General features: G+C 38.8%; 1 protein-coding gene across 1 annotated transcript in view; it reads right to left on the reverse strand.

The window, feature by feature from the left end:
• Positions 1–22,001, reverse strand: part of LOC132398433 (sortilin-like) — a 141,822-nt gene that overhangs the window by 26,145 nt on the left and 93,676 nt on the right. Inside the window, exons 10-12 of the mRNA XM_059977856.1 lie at positions 18,594–18,654; positions 14,536–14,691; positions 12,493–12,599 (exon numbers count right to left, since the gene is read on the reverse strand). Of these exons, the coding sequence (XP_059833839.1) occupies positions 12,493–12,599; positions 14,536–14,691; positions 18,594–18,654 (324 nt within the window). The remainder of the gene's footprint in view (positions 1–12,492; positions 12,600–14,535; positions 14,692–18,593; positions 18,655–22,001) is intronic.

Below are 22,001 nucleotides of genomic sequence, written 5' to 3' on the forward strand. Positions count from 1 at the left end.
ACAATGAAGAGCAGTTTGGCTCTTCTCCAAAGACCAGGAACCTTTGTAGCCACAAACCGCAAAAGCTGACGTTTTCAAAAAGCAGTTTTGCCTCTTCATCATTCTGAAATTCGATTATTTCTTCTTGTGAGTTCTCTTCCTGTTCTTCCATCTTACAAAGAAATTGGTTAATTACCCTGTTCAGAATTTCCAGATCATTGAATTGATTCTGAAAATCCTTCTTCAGTGACTGCAGGTATAAGCAGTACTCTTGCAAATCACTGTCTGTGAAAGACAGTGCCATACTTTCCATGCAGGGAAACAGTGAGAACATTCTTCTCCCAATGTTTTGCTTACACATTTCCAATTTTCTGATAAAAGTGAATACTGCACATTTTGCCTGGATTAAATTGAAATTCTCATCCTGCAGTTTCATATTTAGAATGTTCATTTTGTCATATAGATCAGCTAGGTATGCCACATCTCCATGTAGAAATTCAATCTTGTTTCCCAAGCTCTTGTCAACTTTGAGCAAAAATTCAACCAGTGTCAAAAAGGTCAAAGAAACATTTTAAGTAGCAGCCTTTTGACAGTCAACGCATTTCAGTGTGAAGAAGCATTCAAACTCTTCATCATTATCTTGGCATAACTGGTGAAATATTCTGCTATTTAATGGATGAGCTTTAATTTACTGAAAGCAGATACTACAGGAGTCATGCTTGAGAAAAGTCATTGGCTGAGGTTTTTGGCTGTGAGATGATGACAATGAACTACAACAGATTGAAAACAGACTGGAATTTCCTTTTTCATAAATGTCACTAAATCATTAAACCTGACATATATGGTGCTCCATCTGTTGCACAAGAAATCATGTTCCTAATCGGAATATTTTTAACCTCAATATACATTTTGAGTTTGTTGTAAATTAATTCTCCATTGATTTTTTTAAAACTTTTTACAAAAGAGTATCTCTTCATAAACTTTTCCATTTTTGATAAACCGTATATATGCCGTTAGCAATTCCTCATTGTCTTGCACAGTTGTCTCATCTAGTTGCATCCCAAACTCTATTTTTTTAGCTCTGTACATAGTTACTACTCAATGCCTTCAGTCATTTTGTCAATACAATGAGCTATAGAGTTATTACTCAGAGGAATTGATATTAAAATATTGGTATCCATTTTGAGAATAGTGGTGAGCACTTCTGATACAGCGGGCATCTTTTCCCAATTGTATGAGATTTTCCACACTTTGCTATCATTTTGGAAATGTTATAAGAAGAAATGAGACCACTAACAAGGTAATTCTTTTATTTATTTATTTATTTATTTATTCATTCATTCATTCATTCATTCATTTAAATACTTTATTTACTATTTTCAGTTTTGCAAAGATAAAACATTGAAGACGTACAAAACAATGCAAAGCAGATGCAGCTCCAGGTGGAGCACAGACAAAACAAATCAAAAGCAAAAACAAGGCTGCCAGACAACTTACAAGATTACATAAATAGACTTACAAAAAAAAGTTAACACATTAGTGGTATCATGAAAGCAATGTAAAATAAAATGAAAAAAGGGATCCGGTTCGGCACCACACCCACTCATGAGACTAGCCAAGTCAAGATCACTATGTATATGAGGTAATATGACACTGAGCCAAGAAAGGTCCCCATATTCTCTCAAATATATTCTGTGTATTGGGTTTGTGCAGACGCAGTCTTTCCATTTGTATAACAGACAACATCTCCTTGAGCCAGTGTGCAAAGGTGGGTGGAGTAGTAGACTTCCAGGTCAAAAGAATAAGTTTCTTAGCCACTACCATTCCTAGATGCAGAGCAATCTACACGTCGTGCGCAACTCAATAGTCACTGCAGAACATCCAAAGATGGTGAGTTTGTGATTGGGCTGAATATCTCTGGAATAGGCTTTTGAGTGCCACTCAAAAATTGCAGTCCAAAAGTTGTATAATGTAGGGCAAAACCAGAAAAGATGTGCTGGTGAGCCCTTAGCACTCGTCGCAATCAGGAGACAGGCGGGAAGATGCGATTCAGTTTTGTTTTTGAATAATACGATCTATGCATCACCTTGTACTGGATTAACCTGCAGCGTGAATTAATAGAACAACAGTGAACCCGGGACATTGCCTCCTCCCAAAGTTCCGCTGTTATCTCTGAGTTCAAGTCCCTGGCCCAGGCTTCCCTAATAAAATCTGTAGAAACCAAAGGGGTAAAGCAATTCACAAATTTTGATATTAACTGTCTGGAGTCTGGAGGGAGCAAGAGGCTTTCAAGAAAGGGATGGGTGGCAGAAATAGGCTTGAAGTGTGGGCACTTTTCCTTAATGTAGTGTCTAACTTGGAGATAGTGAAAAAAATGTGAATTTGGAAGGTTGAACTTAGTGCTTAATTGTGTGAATGATGCAAATTGGCCATTGATGTACAGATCTAAGAAAATTTTGATACCCCTCTCTCTCCAGACTGCAAACACCCCATCTAATTGTCCAGGCTTAAATGAATGATTTTGACAAATGGGAGCATGTTTGGAAACACTGGGAATTTGGTGAGCCACTTTTATCTGATTTAATATTCATAAAGAATTCTTTAAGGTAAAGCTTTGTTGGATTAGCTTGTCTGTTGAGGCATAAGTGGAAAGCAGAAGAGCAGGAAGTGAAGAATATTTAATGACAGAGGCTTCCAGCTGTAGCCATGAAGGTTTTTCTTTGGTCTCAGCACCTCCACGTTTCCAGTGTGTAAGAGCCCTGGAGTTAGCTGCCCAATAGTAACATTTGAAAATTGCCAGACCAAGACCGCCCTTCTTAAGAGGTTTGTGTAGCTGAGCCTTAGATATCCTGTGTGATTTATAACCCCACACAAAGGGCAATATGATAGAGTCAAGTTTCTTAAAAAAGATGCATTTAAGTATATAGGCAGGTTTTGAAAAAGATATAGAAACCTGGGTAAGGTCACCATTTTGATCACATTTACCTGTCCAATCATGGATAAGGGCAGTATCCTTCAGGACTCGATATTTGTTCTGAGTTTTTTAAGGATTCTGTAAAGTTAAATTTGAAAAGATGCTTTGGGTTCTTAGTCAGTTTAATCCCCAAATTGGTGAAACAGTCCTTCTCTACTCTAAAAGGCAACTTTTTCAGTAAGTCTTCAGTAAATTGATCCACTAAGGGTATGAATTTGCTCTTTCCCCAGTTTATGGTATAGCCAGAAATACTCCCGAAGGTATCTATATATTCTAGTAGGATGGGAATAGAGACCACTGGGTCGGTTAGACAAAGAAGGAGGTCGTCCACGTACAGGGTCACACGGGTCTCAATATTGCCCATCTTAATACCTTTAATGTGTGGGTGGCCCCTAATGCCAATTGCCAGGGGCTCCAGCGCTAGGTTAAACAATGGGGGGGGGACAATGGGTCCCCTTGGCGAACACCACGTTGCAGACAGAACAGATTGGATTGATCCACATTTGTGAGAATGGAGGATTTTGGATTAGTGTATAATATTTTAACCCATTCTATAAAAGTGTTGCCAAATCCAAACTTCTTGAGTGTTGCAATTAGATAGGGCCACTCTATCATATCCAATGCCTTCTGGGCATCTAGGGACAGTATAGCAGCTCTATCATCTTTCCCATAATCAGCATACAAAATATTGAGAATTTTGCAGACATTATTAAAGGAGTACCTGCCCAGGATAAATCCCGTTTAGTCCGGGTGAATGATATTTGCTATATGTTTACCGGCCAATTTGCTAACACTTTTGTAATTATTTTCAGATCAAAATTTAGTAGTACAATGGGCCTATAGCTTTCAGGGTCCCTTTTGTCTTTATCTATTTTAATAAAACACAGATATTTGCTTCACTGAGAGAGGGTGGGAGCCTCTTGTTTTTAAAGGTATCCCGAACCATTCTCAGCAAAGTCGGTGTAAGGACACTTCGGAAGGCTTTGTAGAACTCTGGCCCAAACCCATCCAGTCCAGCTGCCTTACCAGTGGGAAATGCTTTGATAGCATCCTGTAACTCAGATAGCGAAAAATCCAAATCCAAATTCTCCCTGAAAGCTGCATCTAATTGTGGGAAGTAAAGCGGATCAAAAAACTTATCAAAATCTTCCTGTGTAGCTGTTGATTTGGAGGTGTAAGTTTCTGAATAGAATTCGCTAAATCATTTGTTAATATCCTTTAAGTCCATAAGCATCAGGCCAGATTTGGATTTTATTTTGTAAATGGCTCGTTTGGCTTGTTCTCCTTTTAACTGCCTTGTCAAAAACTTCTGTGGTTTGTCACCAAACTCTAAATGTCACTGTTTAAGTTTAAGTAGTATGTTGTCAATTTGTTCCCCTAGAATGGAGATGTATTCATATTTTAATTTGAGAATGTTATTATAAGCTGATTGGAGCAAAGAGTTTTTGTAAGCCTGTTCAGCCGCTAGTAATTCTTTCTCAATCATTTCCAATCTACCTCGCTTAGCCCTTTTCAGTGTTGCTTCATAAGAAATAATTTGTCCTCTGATATACACTTTAAGTGTTTTCCAGAGTGTTGAGTCATTCACCTCGCCATTGTCGTTGGTCTCAAGGAACTGAAAGATGTGCATCATAATATAGTCTTTAAATACCTGATCCTTGAGCAAAAGGGATTAAAGCACAAGTTATAGGCTTGCTTAGGGAGGGACAATTGAAGATTGAGATTGACGGGACTATGGTCAGATATTATTATGCTGTGATATTTGGTGTGGTCAATATTAGAGATTAATCTTGAGTCAACTAAAAAATAATCGATCCATGTATATGAACTGTGTACATGAGAATAAAAAGAATAATCACAGTCAGTTGGGTGTTGTAGTCTCCAAATATCCACCACCTTCTTCGACTTCATCAAATCATTAAGAGTTTGCACAGCAAGAACATTGTGTGTGGGGGGGGGGGGGCAGAGGAGAGCCTATCTAAATACGGATCTAGGTAGCAATTAAAGTCACCCCCAATTAATATGTAGCTTGAATCGTTATCTGGGATCCAATCAAACACTTTACGGAAAAAACCTGGATCATCCGAGTTCGGCCCATAAATGTTTACCAGTGTAATGGGAAGTGAATTAATATGCCCAGTTAAAATTATAAACCTGCCATTTGGATCAATTGTGGATGAGTGAAAACGAAAAGGCACAGTCTTACGGAAGAGAACGGCAACGCCTCTGGCTTTGGAAGTGAAAGGTGCCTGATAGACCTGTGAAATCCAATTAGCCCTGAGTTTCCTATGCTGAGTGGCTTGAACGTGAGTTTCGTGTAAGAATATAATGTCAGATTTCAGTGACTTCAAATATGCAAAAACTTTACCTGGCTTTATTGGGTGACCTAAACAGCGCACATTCCAAGAGACCTAGGTTATGGAGTCAAGAGTATTATACATTTGTGGTACCCTTTGCATTAAATGAAACACAAACTTAACATTCAGTCTGGCAGCCAGCAAAAACCAACAAAAAATAACATGAACGCTTAACAAACATATGAACAAAACCCCCACCCATTGCTTCCCTAAACAGAGTTGCTCGCATCCTAATCTGGGACTGCCGGACAAAAGCAGAGAAAAACACCTCCAACTAACAGCCCCTCATTAGCACATATAGTAAAGAACAAATTGAGGATAGAAAAAAGAATTGCCATTATTAAAGTCTGCTCAGAGCACGTTTAGATTCTCTTCATTTATGTTGTGAAAAATAGCCTTTCAAAGTTTTTGGTCACCTAAAGTCTTGGCTTCAACTGGGTTGCTGAATACCTTTACTTGCCCTTGGTGATGAACATGGAGCCTGGCTGGGAACCGTAGCAAATGCCAGACCTCCTCCTCTCTCAGCAGTTGCAGCACCTCACGGAAACTCCGCCATTGCTCCATAACCTCCGCTGTGTAGTCAGGGCAGATTAAGATTCGATGACCTCGGTAATCCATTGATTATTGCCTCCCGAGCCACAGACTCTTTTTATTCTCCTGTGCGAAATGCACCCGTGCAATTATCGTACGGGGCCTTGACCCTTCCGGTGGTTTGGGCTGTTGTTTGCGGTGCGCCCTATCAATAACGACCGGCTTAGTGAAGTTATCATCCCCCAGCAGCTTGGGGATCAGGTTAGCGACAAATTCAGTCGGCATCCCTTTCTCCTTACCTTCTGGGATGCCAACAATCTTTATGTAATTGCGTCTGGATCTCCCTTCCAGATCTGAAAGCTTAGCCTGCAGCCTTTTATTTTCTTGCTGCAGCTCGGCGACTGAAGTTTCCACGACATGGATTCGCTGCTCGTGGTCGGCAGTATCTCAGTGAGGGCTTTCTGGGTGGACAACAGACTCTGGAAACTGTGCTCAAACTTGTCAAACCGCTCATTGAAGGACTGCAAGAGCTTGTTTAACATTCTCTGCCAAATATGAGGAAGCTCGTCTTCCTCTTCAGCTGACGACATTTCTGGAAGGTTCTTGCTAGAATGGTCCCGGCTAACATTAGCTGCAGCATCGGCTAGCGGGTGAGCGGCTCCCTTCCCGCCTCGTACTGTTTTACTGGCCACGGTGGCATAAAAGAGAAACAAACAACGGAGATCTTGCAACAAAAACTGAGAGTCAAGCGTTCAAAAAGGCAGTTTTAACTCGTAAAGTTTGGTATGCCATGAGGAGCTTGGAAAAACACGTCTAAACTGCACTCATCTCATCCCAAGGTAATTCCTAGCTTTCTTGGCATACGATTCAAGTGTGCAATGTTGGTAAAGCTGCATGAGATTGCTGAATTTCAGACATATTGTGACTACAAGTGCTCACCGCCTGCAGAGCCATGGTCCTTCCTATGTTCCAGTGCCTCATCCTTTATTTTTGGCAGCGCATGCCCTTCTAACAGTCGATCATGTCTTGTGCGTCAAGTTAGGATTCTGCTTACTGCACACCCCCCACTTGTCCCAAGAATCTTGAACATCCCCTGTCAACCTCTATTTCCCTGTAATTTGTTCCAGTAAAAGTCTTAAATTTGTCCAAAAAGGTTGAATTTTAGAGCAAGACCATGTCGAATGTAAAAAAGTACCAGTTTCCTGGTTACATCGGAAACACTGATCCGATAAATTTGGATTAAATCCAATATTATTTTTACTAGGTGATATTGAAGGGATAAAACCGAAACTCAAACTAAATAAGTATCAGAAAGAATTTATAAAAATTGCACTGGCAGTAGCCAAAAAAGCTATTGCAGTTACTTGGAAATCAGATACACATTTAAGTATAGATTCTTGGAAGAAAGAAATCTATGGTTGTATTCCATTAGAAAAAATTACTTATAATTTAAGAGATAAATATGAAACATTTTTGAAAATCTGGAGCCCTTATTTACAAAAGACAGGATTAAATATATAGATGCTCTGAAGATGAAACAATTGGTTATTAGGGAAAAGAAATAAATATACATATTAAAGTTATTACGAATTCCATGGAGCATGTGGAGATCTTCCAACAACCAGGCATTCTTTCTTTCTTTCTTTCTTTCTTTTTTTTCTATAGGGCAGTTAGGGGGGAGGGGTTAAGGGGAGGGGGTATGGGTTATATATACATTGTTTTTCCATACTTTGTAACCATTTAAAAATGCAATAAAAAAAAGTTTAAAAAAAAAACCTCTATTTCCCCTAACACCCTAGGACACATAACCATCCGAGGCGGGATTCACTGCATTAAGGGATATGACAGTAGAGAAGGGCAAAATTTACACATTGTATTTCAGTGCAAGGTAAAATAAGTACACTGGTGCCCAAATTGACCATCCCTTCCCTTTTGTCTTCCAGTTACACAACAAATAGGTCACAATTTGGAAAAGTAATGAAATAGATTAGACCAGTTATTTTTGTGTCGTGGTAAAGTAAAACTGGATTAAAAATTCAACACATTTTTTAACAAGCAGATAATCTCAATCCTACATTAATTATAGAATAAATTCAATAAAGATTTTTCATCTGAGACATTAATTAATGTGGAATGTATTTCTTTTTACTAGCTCCCCACAAACTTAAATAAATTATATACATACAGATAAGGTTCAAGGATAGAATTGACTACAAATTAATAATTATTGGTGGCCTTATGCAGGAGTCATAAATTAGCATTAAAATCAAAGATTTCCCCTTTTAAACAAATACTATGTTTCATGTTTGCAAGGATGGTTATGATTCTGTAGTTTATAACAGAATGAGTGTCTGAGTTGATCACATTACAGTATGCTGGAGAAAGTGAAACAGGGTTTTTATTGTGAATATTTCCTCAGTGTTTGCTGACCATAATAAAGAACAGTTGTAACAGTGGACAGTTCAGAAATAGTCACCGAACATTCTATAAAATATAATAATCAATGGAATATAAAATGGAAGATTGTTTTGTGAGAAGACAGACTGCACGCATAAAGGAGATTAGAAAACTAGGTTGAATTTGCCCTTTTCTTTCTATCATCTGTGGATCAGAGCTCTTGACACCAATAATCAGAAAGATATGAATCATTGGGAAAAATGACTGATTGCCAGCTATTGTATACAAAGAGCTGGATTTAGTTTTGAGAGTAACAGGTATTAATAAAGGTTTTAATAGCAATCAAAACAAGTAAAAACTCTGCCATTCATCAAATCTTGTATTACGTTGTCTAGCTATTTATCTTGCAACCTCTAATGTGCCGAAATACCTTTGTACACCAACAAGGAGCAGAGGAAGACAGCTCAAACCAGCTTTTCTGCATTCAGATAATTCATTCTTTATTGTCGGGAGAACAGTAGGGAGATATGCAAAAAACATGGTGGGGAATTGGAACATTAGATAAACAGAAATAGAGAACAGAAATGAGAAAAGAAGCAATTTGATCTGTATCATGTTATGGATCCATTACTGATTTTGCTTACTTACTCAGTCATGATATAGTGGGGAGCATGGGAAAGCAAATCAAAGAGGAGAATTGGGAAATAAACACTCATGGCAAATGCACTGATATTTCTGGGACAATAACCTAGCCTACCTTACTAAGTGGCTCTATGAGAGCACAATCAGGGTACATCACTTCAAGAAGATAGCTCACTCATATTTCCTTGAACTTCAAGACAAGCCATAAACCTTGAAGTGTCCCTTTCAGAGGTCAGTACAGTTGTTATATCTTTTTGATACAATACTCAGGAAGAACATAATCTCACTTCTTCATTTTCTTTTGAATGAAGGATGGAAGTTTGTTTTGGTTATTTATAATCGTAAAGGATATGCCAATGAATAAATTAATGAATCATTCATTAAAAGAAGTTAATTTTGTTCATCCGAGTGATTAGACACCAAGAACTAAGGATTAAGGTGTCAGAGTAGCATGCTGTTTGCTGCATGTTGTACCAATGATCTTAGTTGAAGCCCCACTTCAGCCAAATTCAGCAGAATAGCAAACACAAATGAATATTCTTTATGCATGTTCCATTATCTGCATACTAGAGAACACAGCAAGGAAACTCTCAGGCTAAACAGGGATCAACAAGAGATTTGAGTGTCACGGGGGAAAGTGGGCAGAATCAGAATCAGGTTTATTATCACCAGCATGTGACATGAAATTTGTTAACTTAGCAGCAGCGGTTCAATGCAATACATAATATAACAGAGAGAAAAATAATAATAAATAAGTAAATCAATTAAGGTATACGTATATTGAATAGATTTTTAAAAATGTGCTAAAACAGACATACTGTATATTAAAAAGAGCTGAGGTAGTGTCCAAAGATTCAATGTCCATTTAGGAATTGGATGGCAGAGGGTAAGAAGTTGTTCCTGAATCACTGAGTGTGTGCCTTCAAACTTCTGTACCTCCTACCTGATGGTAACAGTGAGAAAAGGGCGTGCCCTGGGTGCTGGAGGTCCTTAATAATGGAAGCTGCCTTTCTGAGACACCACTCCCTGCTGGTTAAGACCATAAGACAAAGGAGCAGGAGTCAGCCATTCGGCCCATCGAGTCTGCTCCGCCATTTCATCACAAGCTGATCCAATCTCCCCTTTAGTCCCATTCCCCCGCCTTCTCACCATAACCTTTGATGCCCTGACTACTCAGATACCTATCAATCTCTGCCTTAAATACACCCAATGACTTGGCCTCCACTGCTGCCCAGGGCAACAAATTCCATAGGTTCACCACCCTGACTAAAAATTTTTTTTCACATCTCTGTTCTGAATGGGCGCCCTGCAATCCTCAAGTCATTTCCTCTCGTACTACACTCCCCCACCATGGGAAACAACTTTGCCACATCCACTCTGTCCATGCCTTTCAACATTCAAAATGTTTCTATGAGGTCCCCCCTCATTCTTACAAACTCCAAGGAGTACAGTCAAAGAGTGGTCAAATGTTCCTCATATGTTAACCCTCTCATTCCCAGAATCATTCTCGTGAATCTTCTCTGAACCCTCTCCAATGTCAGCACATCCTTTCTTAAATAAGGAGCCCAAAACTGCACACAATATTCCAAGTGAGGTCTTACCAGTGCCTTATATAGCCTCAACATCACATCCCTGCTCCTGTACTCTATTCCTCTAGAAATGAATGCCAACATTGCATTCGTTTTCTTCACCACTGACTCAACCTGGAGTTTAACCTTAAGGGTATCCTGCACGAAGACTCCCAAGTCACATTGCATCTCAGAACTTTGAATTCTCTCCCCACTTAAATAATAGTCTGTCTGTTTATTTCTTCTACCGAAGTGCATGACTGTACACTTTCCGACATTGTAATTCATTTGCCACTTCTTTGCCCATTCCCCCAATCTATTCAAGTCTCTCTACAGACTCTGTTTCCTTAGCACTACCGGCCCCTCCACCCATCTTTGTATCATCAGCAAACTTAAACAACAAAGCCATCTATTCCATAATCCAAATCATTGATAGACAATGTAAATAGAAGCGGCCCCAACATGGACCCCTGTGGAACACCACTGGTAACCGACAGACAAACAGAATGGGATCCCTTTATTCCCACTCTCTGTTTCCTGCCAGTCAACCAACGCTCTATCCACATATGTAACTTTCCCGTAATTCCATGGGCTTTTATCTCGTTTAGCAGCCTCACGTGCAGCACCTTGTCAAAGGCCTTCTGAGAATCCAAATATGCAACACCCATTGCATCTCCCTTGTCTAGCCTACTTGTAATTTCCTCAAAAAATTTAAGTGGTTAAGTGCTGGAATTGTTTTAGGGCCTCATTTGGGATCCTGATTTGGATCACAGGCCTGTTTGCAGATTCTGCTGGAGCTCGAATCAGTGCCAGAGTGGGGGTTACAAATTATGATGTTGGTGGTTTGAATCAAAAGGGCTATGATTGGAACTGAGGTGTTGGGGAGGTTTGCCTACAAGTGAAAGGTGATTGGAGGGCTTGGTCACAAATGACATACTGAACTGAGCCCAAGTGAGGAGGCAACCTGGGAGTTTGTATTATTGATAGTGTCAGGAGACTCAGATTGTGAGCTGTGGGGAGAAAGACAGGAAATATTGCATTGGGGAAGAATTGATTTCAAGGGATGCTTGGGGAGTAGGGAGCAAGATCAGCAGTTGTGGGGTCAGCACGGAGGAAAGCAGGTGGGGAGAAGTACTTTTATATATGAGAGAATTTGCTGAATTAGAGTTTCCAACGCTGAGTTGGGGCATGCATAGGGATTACTACTAATGGTCTAAGAGTTCGCAGCTGCAAAGTGAACAATGGCACTTCATTTCCTTAGTGGTCCTCTTGAGGAACACTTTATGGTGTATGATGTACTTCCAAGTATGTCTGACATAGAAGTCACATCAACAGTGTAGATATCATCTGCATCTGGGAGTGTCTAATTAAACTACTTGGGTGGAGTGACATGACACAGAAACTGTATTCCCGTCTGGGAATAACTCATATTCAAATACATAGCAATGAAAGGGAAAGAGAAACACATTCAAATTTCTCAGCAGAAAGCAGAATAGTATTTTTTATAGACAAAAGGTCATGCACAATATCTATATCATGTGTTGCAGAATATCTGACCCTTGATGATACAGTTTCATCTAGCCCCAAAGTACTGTGTTGTTTGTTCACTAAGTGAACGGCTCTCTGGGAGTTGCTCTGGTGGGCAAGCCATGTATATACACAGAACATAGTCCTGATATTAATGTACAATAAAATGTAGCAACTTAGTCGAGACAAATTGGTTCAAGAAATTCAAGTTGAAGTTTAGTGCACTTTAGGCACTGTGAGTAAACAAGGACAGAAGTTGGTGTTTGCTGAATTGAGTTGGAATTCCTGCATCAGGTTGTGCCTGCTTTGGCAGACTTTTGCTTTAAATAGTTGTGTCATTGATGACTGAGCATTGGATGCCATATGTCCCGATTTGACTTGCCCCAATTAGTAGAGGAGATCAACTCAAATACAGCCCTGTCCCTTGCCTGTTCTATTAAAGCAAACAAAGATTACTTAAAAACCAGTGAAGTCAGAGGAGAAAGAACTCTTTCTGAAAATAAGTAGTTTTACTAACCATATGTGGATTCTTGGATGTTGCATCGCATTGACTGTTATCTGGCTTTTTCAAAGGTTTCCACTCTCCTCCGTTGTCATATGTAATTACTGATCGAATATTATTATCTACAAGTGTATTGAGAGATAGGTGATTAAACATCAGTAGATTCCCTTTCGAAATTGCTCTTGAGTTGAAAGAGTAGAATGACAAAAAATATGTCAGCAATGAGATCCCAGTATTTACAAATGGTGGCAATGTGGTGTAGAAATAGGAATGAGTTCTGAAGAAGAGCTTTCAACCTGAAACAATAACTATTTCCCACTTCACAAATGAGCCTGACACCATGACCCCCTCCCAAAAAAGCTGTGTTTTTGTTGCAAATCCCTGCTTTGGTATGTGCACATGCATGCTATCTGCTTTATTGAAAACATGAGTGATAATGAATTTCTATCGCATTTTCTTCTTTTTATATTTAATTGGATCTTGGTTGCTGTCTCATAAAAATGGTACTGTTATTTGATTCTTTTTGTATTATTACATGTTTAACTTGTTCTTTGTGAACTTCGCTGTATCCAAAAACTGAAAACTCAGCAGACTGAGTGACTCAGGTTCAAAACCTTTCAAAGTTAACTCTGTATCTCTTTCCACAGATGCCACAGCATTTTCCCGGTATTTTCTACTTTTAGTTCAGATTTCCGGCATCTGCAGAATGTTTGTGTTTTATCGGTTAGATGTGTTAGTTGCTGCATTTGCTCTTCAAAGGAATTCTTTGGATGTGAAGCATCATATAATGTAAGCTGCTACATAAATGCCTTGTTTTATTTTCTAAATTACATTGTTGATGATTTCCTTCTCTGTTTTGTACTCTCCCCAGCATGTCCATGTGTGACCATTCAGCACTTTCTAAGTGCTTCTGTCCCTCTTCATTGCTCTCCCATTTCCTCTGTTGCTTCAGTTTTTGAATTGTCTCCAGTGTCTCTGCAATGGGATGATAGGTAAAGTGCAGAGGACAATTGAGGGAGTAGTTTGAATAGGATGAGACTGAGAGTAAGAGGAAAAATTAGGTGTCTGCGCTGAGATATAAAACGTTGGAACACTGAGATCTTTCAGTGAATTAAAATTTAGGTCTCAAAGGATGAAGAGTGAAAAGGTTGCTATGGTTTTCAAGAAATCCGTGAAGGGTTTTGGATCTGTCCAATTCATACGATGGAAAGACTAGAAAGGATATGTCTGGACACCAAGAAGACAGACTACTCTGGGGATGTCATATATTTTGTATATCGTAGTTACTTGGGCATGATCGGGGAGTCACTGAGACACAAAGGCTTGTTGTATTACACAAAATCTAAATGATCAATTTCAGACTGGCATGAATAAATTGAAAAGGAATTAAGATAAAGATGGCTACAATCTTATTTTCATGCCAGCAAGGCCTAAGTAGTCACTTTTGGCTGCAAGTCAGAGGTTGCAAACTTAAGTCTCACTTAGAAAGCTGAACATCATCTGACAAAATTTCAATGACAAGCATTTTGAGAGGTTTCTGTAAACAGGTGCACAACTTTTCCAGAGTCATTAAACCAAGACAATCCTTGTCCTTTTAGGTGGTATAAAATTACATCAGCAGGAAGGTTCTCCCTATTTTCTACAGTCAAAATTTACCATACAACTTACACCACCAAGTAAACAAAGAACAGATTATCTGGTCAAAATTACATTGTCATTGTTGGCTTTGCTCTCCTATCACAGGACCCATATCACTACTTACTGAAAGGTGCGACATGAAAGCAAACCTATTTTCATTGGTAACTTGAGAAATGCATTGTATGAATGAACTGTTAAATATTTAGCTCGAATCGGACACATCTATGATTTTATTGCAAGTTAGAATTTTGTAGAATTACTCTGAAGCTTTGAAATGAGCTTCAGAATAATTTTACAAAAATACAGACATAAAGACAGATTGATAAAGAAGTTAATTGTTTTGAATCAAAAGAGACTGATTCAAAAAGTATAAAAAAGCAAACTTTATTTTGATGTTCAGACAGGCAGTTATTTTATTACCTTCATCAAGTACGTTTGTGATGTAGACTCCACGAAGTGATGTCACGTTTGTGAAATCTGTTGTACCACTCGTGTCAGAAAACAAGTGACGTTCCAGGGACTTGGAGAAAAGAATTCCTCGATCATCAGAAGTATAAATTGTACCAAACCCATTATCTAAAAGAAATATTAAGCAATATATAAAACAATCTAGTGTAAAATACTCTATTTGAAACCAAAAGACTGTACAACTGACAGGACCTCCTTAAAACTGCTGCCAGTCGGATCTTGCTCAGATCATCACCAGAAGTGCCACCTCAGCCTATCAGCTAAAATTACCAATGTGAGGAGGAAGTTGGAAGAGGAGGTGGGGATGATTATTTGATGATTATGGTATACTAAACTATACTGTATTCAAATGAAAATTGAAGAACCCTGTTTTCTTTACAAAATCATTTGTTTCAATACATTTGTTTCTCTAACAAGCAGTCCACTTAATCATGCTATTTGAATTTTGCCGCTTCAGAAAGCAGATGGTAAAAGACACAAAAAACATTTAATCTTTGCCTGTGCACACTGAGCAATTGTTATACAGGTGTGTGTCATTAACTATTAGCTAAACTTTACTGCATTTGTATTTTTTTTTACAGAGGCAGTTAGCAGGAATATCAAAATAAAATGTGCTTTTGTCAGCTGGAGTAGGTTGATTCAAGAGTGGCAAAGGCACACATTTGATTTAAAGGCCATGGCAGTGGGTAATGCTTGGAATTCACTCATGCTCCCTGATTCAACCCAGGTGTGATGAGCTTCATGGACATTATTAGAACTGCAGTCACTCAGGCAGAATTAGACTGGAAATGAAGTTTGTTGCTGAGATTATAGAAATGCATACGAAATTACTGGAAATGCACAACATCTATGGACTACCTTTCAAAGTGTACCACTGTTCTTTCAGTGTTATGTGGTTCTAAGATAAATGATAAGATTAACTTAATTGATCATGTGTACATTGAAACAACAAAACATGCAGTGATATGTGTCATAAAACCCCAAAATGCTAGCAGAACTCAGCAGACCAGACAGCATCTATGGGAGGAGGTAGTGACGATGTTTCGGGCCGAAACCCTTCATCAGGAGTGAAGTAACATGGGATGGTTGACGGGGGATAAGAAGTGGGGGGAGGGATAAAGTAGAGAGCTAGGAAGTGATAGGCTGGAGGGAAATGGGCTGGGGGGAAGGTGGAGAATTATGGGAAATAAAAGAGAAAGAAAGGTAGGGCTGGGGGGAGATAATAGTGAGGGGGGAAAAAGAGAAAGAAAGAGAACCAGACTAAAATAATAGATAGGGTTGGGGGTAAGGGGGGGCAGGGGTATCAACGGAGGTCTGTGAGTTGGATGTTCATGCCGGCAGGCAGGAGGCTACCTAGGCGAGAAATAAGGTATTGCTCCATCGACTTGCGTGAGGCCTCATCTTGACGGTTGAGGAGGCCATGGACAGACATGTCGGAGTGGGAGTGGTCTGTCCTTTGCTTCAGATCAGTGAGCATTGCGCAGGCAAGCTGCCAAACTTCTGGCACCTACGTAGCATGCCAACAACTCAGTAATCCTAACCGTATGTCTTTGGAATGTTGGAGGAAACCAGAGCACCCGGAAGAAACCCTTGGAGTTTGTAAAAAGCTCCTTACAGACAGAGGTGGGAACAGAACTCCATTCAGTCATTGGTGACTGGTTCTGTAAAGTGATGGGCTAACTGCTACGAGGAACCTCCACTTCTGTGAATTCCTTTACAGAACTATTTTTTTCTGGAGATGATCTTCTATCAGAACTGTTTGTGTGGTAGTTGAATGGAATGTTTCCAAGTAGAGGTGTTATGCATTTCCAGTCATTTCTGTATGTGTTTCTATAATCTCAACAACAAGCTTCATTTCCAGTCCAGTTCTGCCTGACTGACTGCAGTTCCAGTAACGTCCAAGAAGCTCAGCGCACCTGGGTCGAGTCAGGGAGCATGAGTGCATTACCCATCACCATTGCTTTAATCAAATTTATACCTTTGCTACTCTTACATCAACTTACTGCACATGAGGCCCAACAAATGTTGCATGGTAGAATATATCCTTTGTACGAACACTCTGCTATTGTGGAGGACTTGTTAATTAAGTTAGGCAACCAGAGAGATGAAAACAAGAAGATTGTGTGAGGCAAGGAGCTGAGGAAATGGTTGATGATATATATCTAGAGACAGAATTGGTAGAGAGAGTCAGGTCTGATAGATTGTTAATGTTCAAATCAGATGGATGATGGTGAATTATTAGAAATCAGTAGGGGGAAAGGTCAGCACAAATGCTGCAAATGGCACAAGTAGAAGGTGGACAGATCCAAGAACGCACAATATGTGTGAATAGTGAGGGATAATGTGTCATAACTGAAAGATAAAAGCACCAAATTGGAGGAAGGTAATTGTTAAGGCGTGTTCTGGAGTTGGGGTACTGTATATAGCGAATATTAATTTAAACAGCAACCAGTCTTCAGATTTGAATGTGGATTACAGATTGAATTTAAAAGCCAGCTCTAAACAATGGTCTTCCTGAAGCTGCAGACTGGGGCTGATATGCCTGCATATGCATGCATGCAGCTAAAGACTAGGGGGATTAACACTCATTTTGGCTACGCCCACACTAGACCGGATAATTTTGAAAACGCCGGTTTCACGTAAAAACGGCAGGCATCCACATTATGCGTTTTAAAAAATATCTCTATCCAAATTTAAAGGGAGATTTTGGGGAATTTTCTCCTCCCGCTCATGCACAGGATACATCTACCGAAAACAAGCAACATGTTTGGAGCTGAATCTCACCATAAAAGTACGCGTTTGTGTAGTTACAGACTAGAAAAATGATGGACAGCTGTTGGCTTTCGTGCAGGAGAACTTAAAAGTAAAAAAAAACAAATACTGGAGCGTAAGGAGGCAACCGACAGGGAGTTCATGGACAGATTGACCCGGCTGACGACAAACATTGAAAAACTGACTAACTCTTGTTGCATTAATAAAGCACCTTGTTAAATGTATAAAACATGTCTGCATCTGTGTTATCTTGTATTTCCATACAATGTTACATTAGGCTGTTACGCATCTATTGTCAGAGAAGTACTTGGATAAATAGGTAAACCACCTTCATTTGAGCCAGGACAGAAAACAGGGCAAAGTGAGTATACTTATTTATTCAGTAAGTTATGGGTCAAAGTATTTGGTGAGTACATTTCTAAAGAAAACAATGAAATAGTGCGCTGCTGTCTGACCGCGTTTTCAGAAGTCTCTGGTTACCCCATCCACACTGATCCAGCCAATCCGGCATTTTCAAAAATACACTCTTCAGAGAGCGTTTCTGAAAAGCTCCAGTTTTGGGGGACGAAAATGCAGTTTGAGTGTGGACGAAGGGTAAAAACGAAGAGAAAAAGCTTCGGTTACGGATTTATCTGGTGTAGTGTGGATGTAGCCTTTGGGTGTCTGGAGTGTTGGAGGTGTTTGAAACTTATACGTAATTCAAAGGAAGCCTTGAGGATGCACTGTAGCTATAGAATTGTTATGCTGTTACTGTTGATCTTTAGCATATAAAAATGTCATAATATTGGGTCAGATGGGCCTCTTCTTCCAAAAATGTTTTGAGTATGATGCCTGCTGAACCCCCTTGGGGATAGCAAAGCATCAGATCATTCAATCAGCCCAAAAACACACCAGCAAAATACAAATCATAGGCTCAATCACACACAGTTTTGTAGTAGAATCATATTTGAAAAAATTAGAAGTAGCAGTAAAACTCTTACCCTAGAGAAGAACAAGGGCCCACTATTTGTAATTTCCATTTCTAGTCACAAACTACCCTGCTCCACTTCTACGAGGTTCCTAATCAGTGGACCAGTTTAAAAGTGTGTCTAATCTTGCCAGTGAAGCAGACATTTCATAAATAATGAAACATATTCTGAATAAATGCAGACCACACTCACACATTGAATGATTGATTAAATGTAAATTTATCTTCACTTCCTTAAGTTTACTTAAAAAGATGCAGAGGTACTACTTACTGCCCGGTTCATCCACATGTATGAAGATCATGTCATCATCTGCTGCAAGTATTGAGTAAAACTGTAACAGAGCATCTACATAATGTTATTCACATTGCCAAGAATGACTACTTACAGCTCTCCAAGCACATATCCACAGATGAAATATCTACACATGTATACATACCACCACATTCTCTAGTTTAATCAGCACATAAAGGAAGATCTTAGCAGTTTAATTGTTGCAAACACAACAAAATATTTTGTGGTTGTGCTGGAGGCGTAAAGTTAAAAGTTACTTGATAAAAATACAAAATACTGGAATACCTGTGTAAGGGTAATCAAAAGCTAAAATAAAGGCTCACATTTTGGGTGCATATCAGATCTTTGACCTGGTCCAGTCATTCATCCAAATGTTAAATTACTATTTTACTTGTAGAACCAGTGAGCACAAAGCACATTTTTCTTTTTTAATCTCTATAAATTGCTTTATATCATTGCAATCATATTGCAATCATATCATTGGATTGAACATTGAACATGGAATAGTATAGCACAGTACAGAGCCTTTGACCCACAATATTGTGCTGATCTATAATAAACCTATTCCTGATTAATGTAACCGTTAGCTCCTATATAGCCCATAGCCCTCCATTTTCCTTACATCCAAGAGTCTCTTAAATGTCCCTATTGTTGTATCCGCCTCTACCAACAACTCCAGCACCCACCACTCTCTGTGTAAAAAAAACCTACCTCTGATATCTCCCTAAATGTTCCCTCACTTACCTTAACTGGATGTCCTCTGGTATTGGCCATTGCTACCCTAGAGAAAAGCCACAGGCTGTCCACTCTATATATGCCTCTCATAGTCTTCTACACCTCTATCAAGTTACCTCTCATCCTCCATCACTTCAAAGAGAAAAGCTCTAGCTTATTCAACCTTTCTTCATATAATATGTTCTCTAATCCAGGCAGCATCTGGGTAAATCTCTTCTGTACCCTCTTTAAAGCTTCCATATTCTTCCTGTAATGATGTGACCAGAATTGAATACAATCCTCCAAGTGTGGTCTAACCAGTGTTTCATCGAGTCCAATATTATCTCATGGCTCTTGAACTCTATCTGCTAACTAATGAAGACCAAGAGACTATACACCTCCTTAGCAACCCTACTAACTTGCGTGGAAACTTTGAGGAATTAATGGACTTCGACTCCAAGATCCCTCTGTTCTTCCACACTGCTAAGTCTGAAATCTAAAAGAATACAGTTGGGTAGGAAAATAGGATGAGGCTTAGTCCAAAGAAGGATGAGTAATGCATTTGGGGAGGTGCAATAAAGTAAAGAAATGTATTAATAACTAACATGACATTGAAAAGCATAGAGAAACAAAGGGACATCAACGTGCAACTCCACTTATATGTAAGGGCTATAAAGGTTAGTAAAGTAACTGAAAAATAATAGGTCCTTCCTTTATGAGTGAATTCATTGAATACCAGATCAGGCAGGTTATGTATACAACATGAGTTAGGCTACTGCTTGAGCACTACATACAATTCTCCTCACTACTTTACAAGAAAGGCATAATTGAAATGTTTCAGAGAATATTGATCACAACTGTCAGAACTGAAACAATGTGGGAAAAATTGGATACAAACGTTTTTTGTTTGGAACACAGGAGGCTAAGCAGAGACTTAATTGTGAGGTATAAATTGTGAGAAGACTAGCTAAGCAAATAGAAATAAATTTTACCAAAGGGGTCAGAAATGATGGACCAAAGATTTAGAGTGATGATCATGGAGAATTTAGTCTAAAAAGCAACCCTTGCTGAAATGCTTTCACAATTTTTTTTAAATCCACAAGTGAACTGTAAACATTATACCTAATATTATGGAATGAATAGTTGCTGCAGTTAAACTATGATTGAATTTTACATACATCCTGAAGGAGGGAAAAGGGGTTATGAAAACTGAGCTAGACAGAGTGGACAGGCAATTGAGCTGAAGGGATTGGTCAACAGAGGCAAATGTTTAAATTGACCTTTCAGATTTATATGACGAAAAAAAATTCCAAGAGGAAAACTCACAATCTATGGTTAACTAATAAAAAAAACAGTTAAAGATAGTGTCATACTTAAAAGAAAAAGTGCATAATTGCATGAAGATGGATGATAGTATGTCAGAAAATTCGAAGTATGAGTGGAACAAGGATGGAATAACTGTATAAAAAAGATAGTAACAATTAATGTCAAAATTTTGAAAAGAAAATCTGACAGAGTGAACTTTCATTATATAAGGGAATTAACCTTGGAAACTAATAATAGAAATTGGGAATTGACAGAAGAAAAGAAGAAGCATTTTGCAACACTATTCTCTATAGAGGATAAAAATAACTACCCAAAATATCTGAAAGACTGAGATGGTGCAGGATTAGTGTGAGATGTTTGATGGGTCTGAAGACTTGATGGACTAAATGCCTGTTTCTGTGTTACACAGGTTATGGCAATGAGATATATTCCCATAAGACAGGAAAATTAGTTGGGCCCAATTCACTATCATATAATTACATAAAGACAGCTTCAGAAGATCACACAGAATATAAAAAACAACTAAAAATAGCCAAAAGATGAACAAGGAAGGATACAAGTGGAGCATGAGATAAAGCCCTAGACCTAATCACCATCCCTGGCACACTGTGCTTCAAAGAACTCTCAGGTATCCAGAATATTAAAGTACCTGAAATCGAAGGATACTTGGTAGACTGGAATCAACATTGGTAATAACGGAGGGGTGTAATTCTGGCTGGAGGTCTGTGATGGTGCTTTTCTGCAAATATCAGTGTGGGGGTCTCTGTTGTTCATGATAGAATGATTTGGATGTTTGCAGATGACACAAAAATTCACAGAGTAAGGATACTGAGGATGTTTTTTAGTAGACTATAAACCAGCTGGAAATGTGGGTTGAAAAACGTGGTTTAATCTGAACCAGTGTGAGACCAAATGCAATAGAAAAGTATACAGTAAATGGCCAGATCTGTAGGAGCACTGATATATAGAGAAATCTTGTAGTGCAATTCTATAGCAACCTAAAAATGGCAACAGAAGTGGATAGGATGATAAAGAAGGCATACTTGCTCTCATCATTTGGGGTTTTGAGTATAAAAGTTGTAAAGTCATGCTGCAGTTGTATAAAACTTGGGTTGGGCTACATTTGGAGTATTGTGTCAGGTCTGGTTGCTGCATTGCAGGAAGGATGCAGAGACGATGGAGTAAAAGTTAATCAGAATGTTGCTTGGATTACTGAGTATTAGATTAGCAGAGGTTGAATAAATTGTGATTATTTTCTCTAGAATGCTGGAGACTGAAAGGCAATTTGGAAGAAGTATATAAGATTATCAGAAGCATAGTTAAAGTAGATAGATACTTTTCCCTGGA

This window comes from Hypanus sabinus, chromosome 8 (genome assembly GCF_030144855.1).
Source record: "Hypanus sabinus isolate sHypSab1 chromosome 8, sHypSab1.hap1, whole genome shotgun sequence".
In the NCBI taxonomy this organism is placed as follows: domain Eukaryota; kingdom Metazoa; phylum Chordata; class Chondrichthyes; order Myliobatiformes; family Dasyatidae; genus Hypanus; species Hypanus sabinus.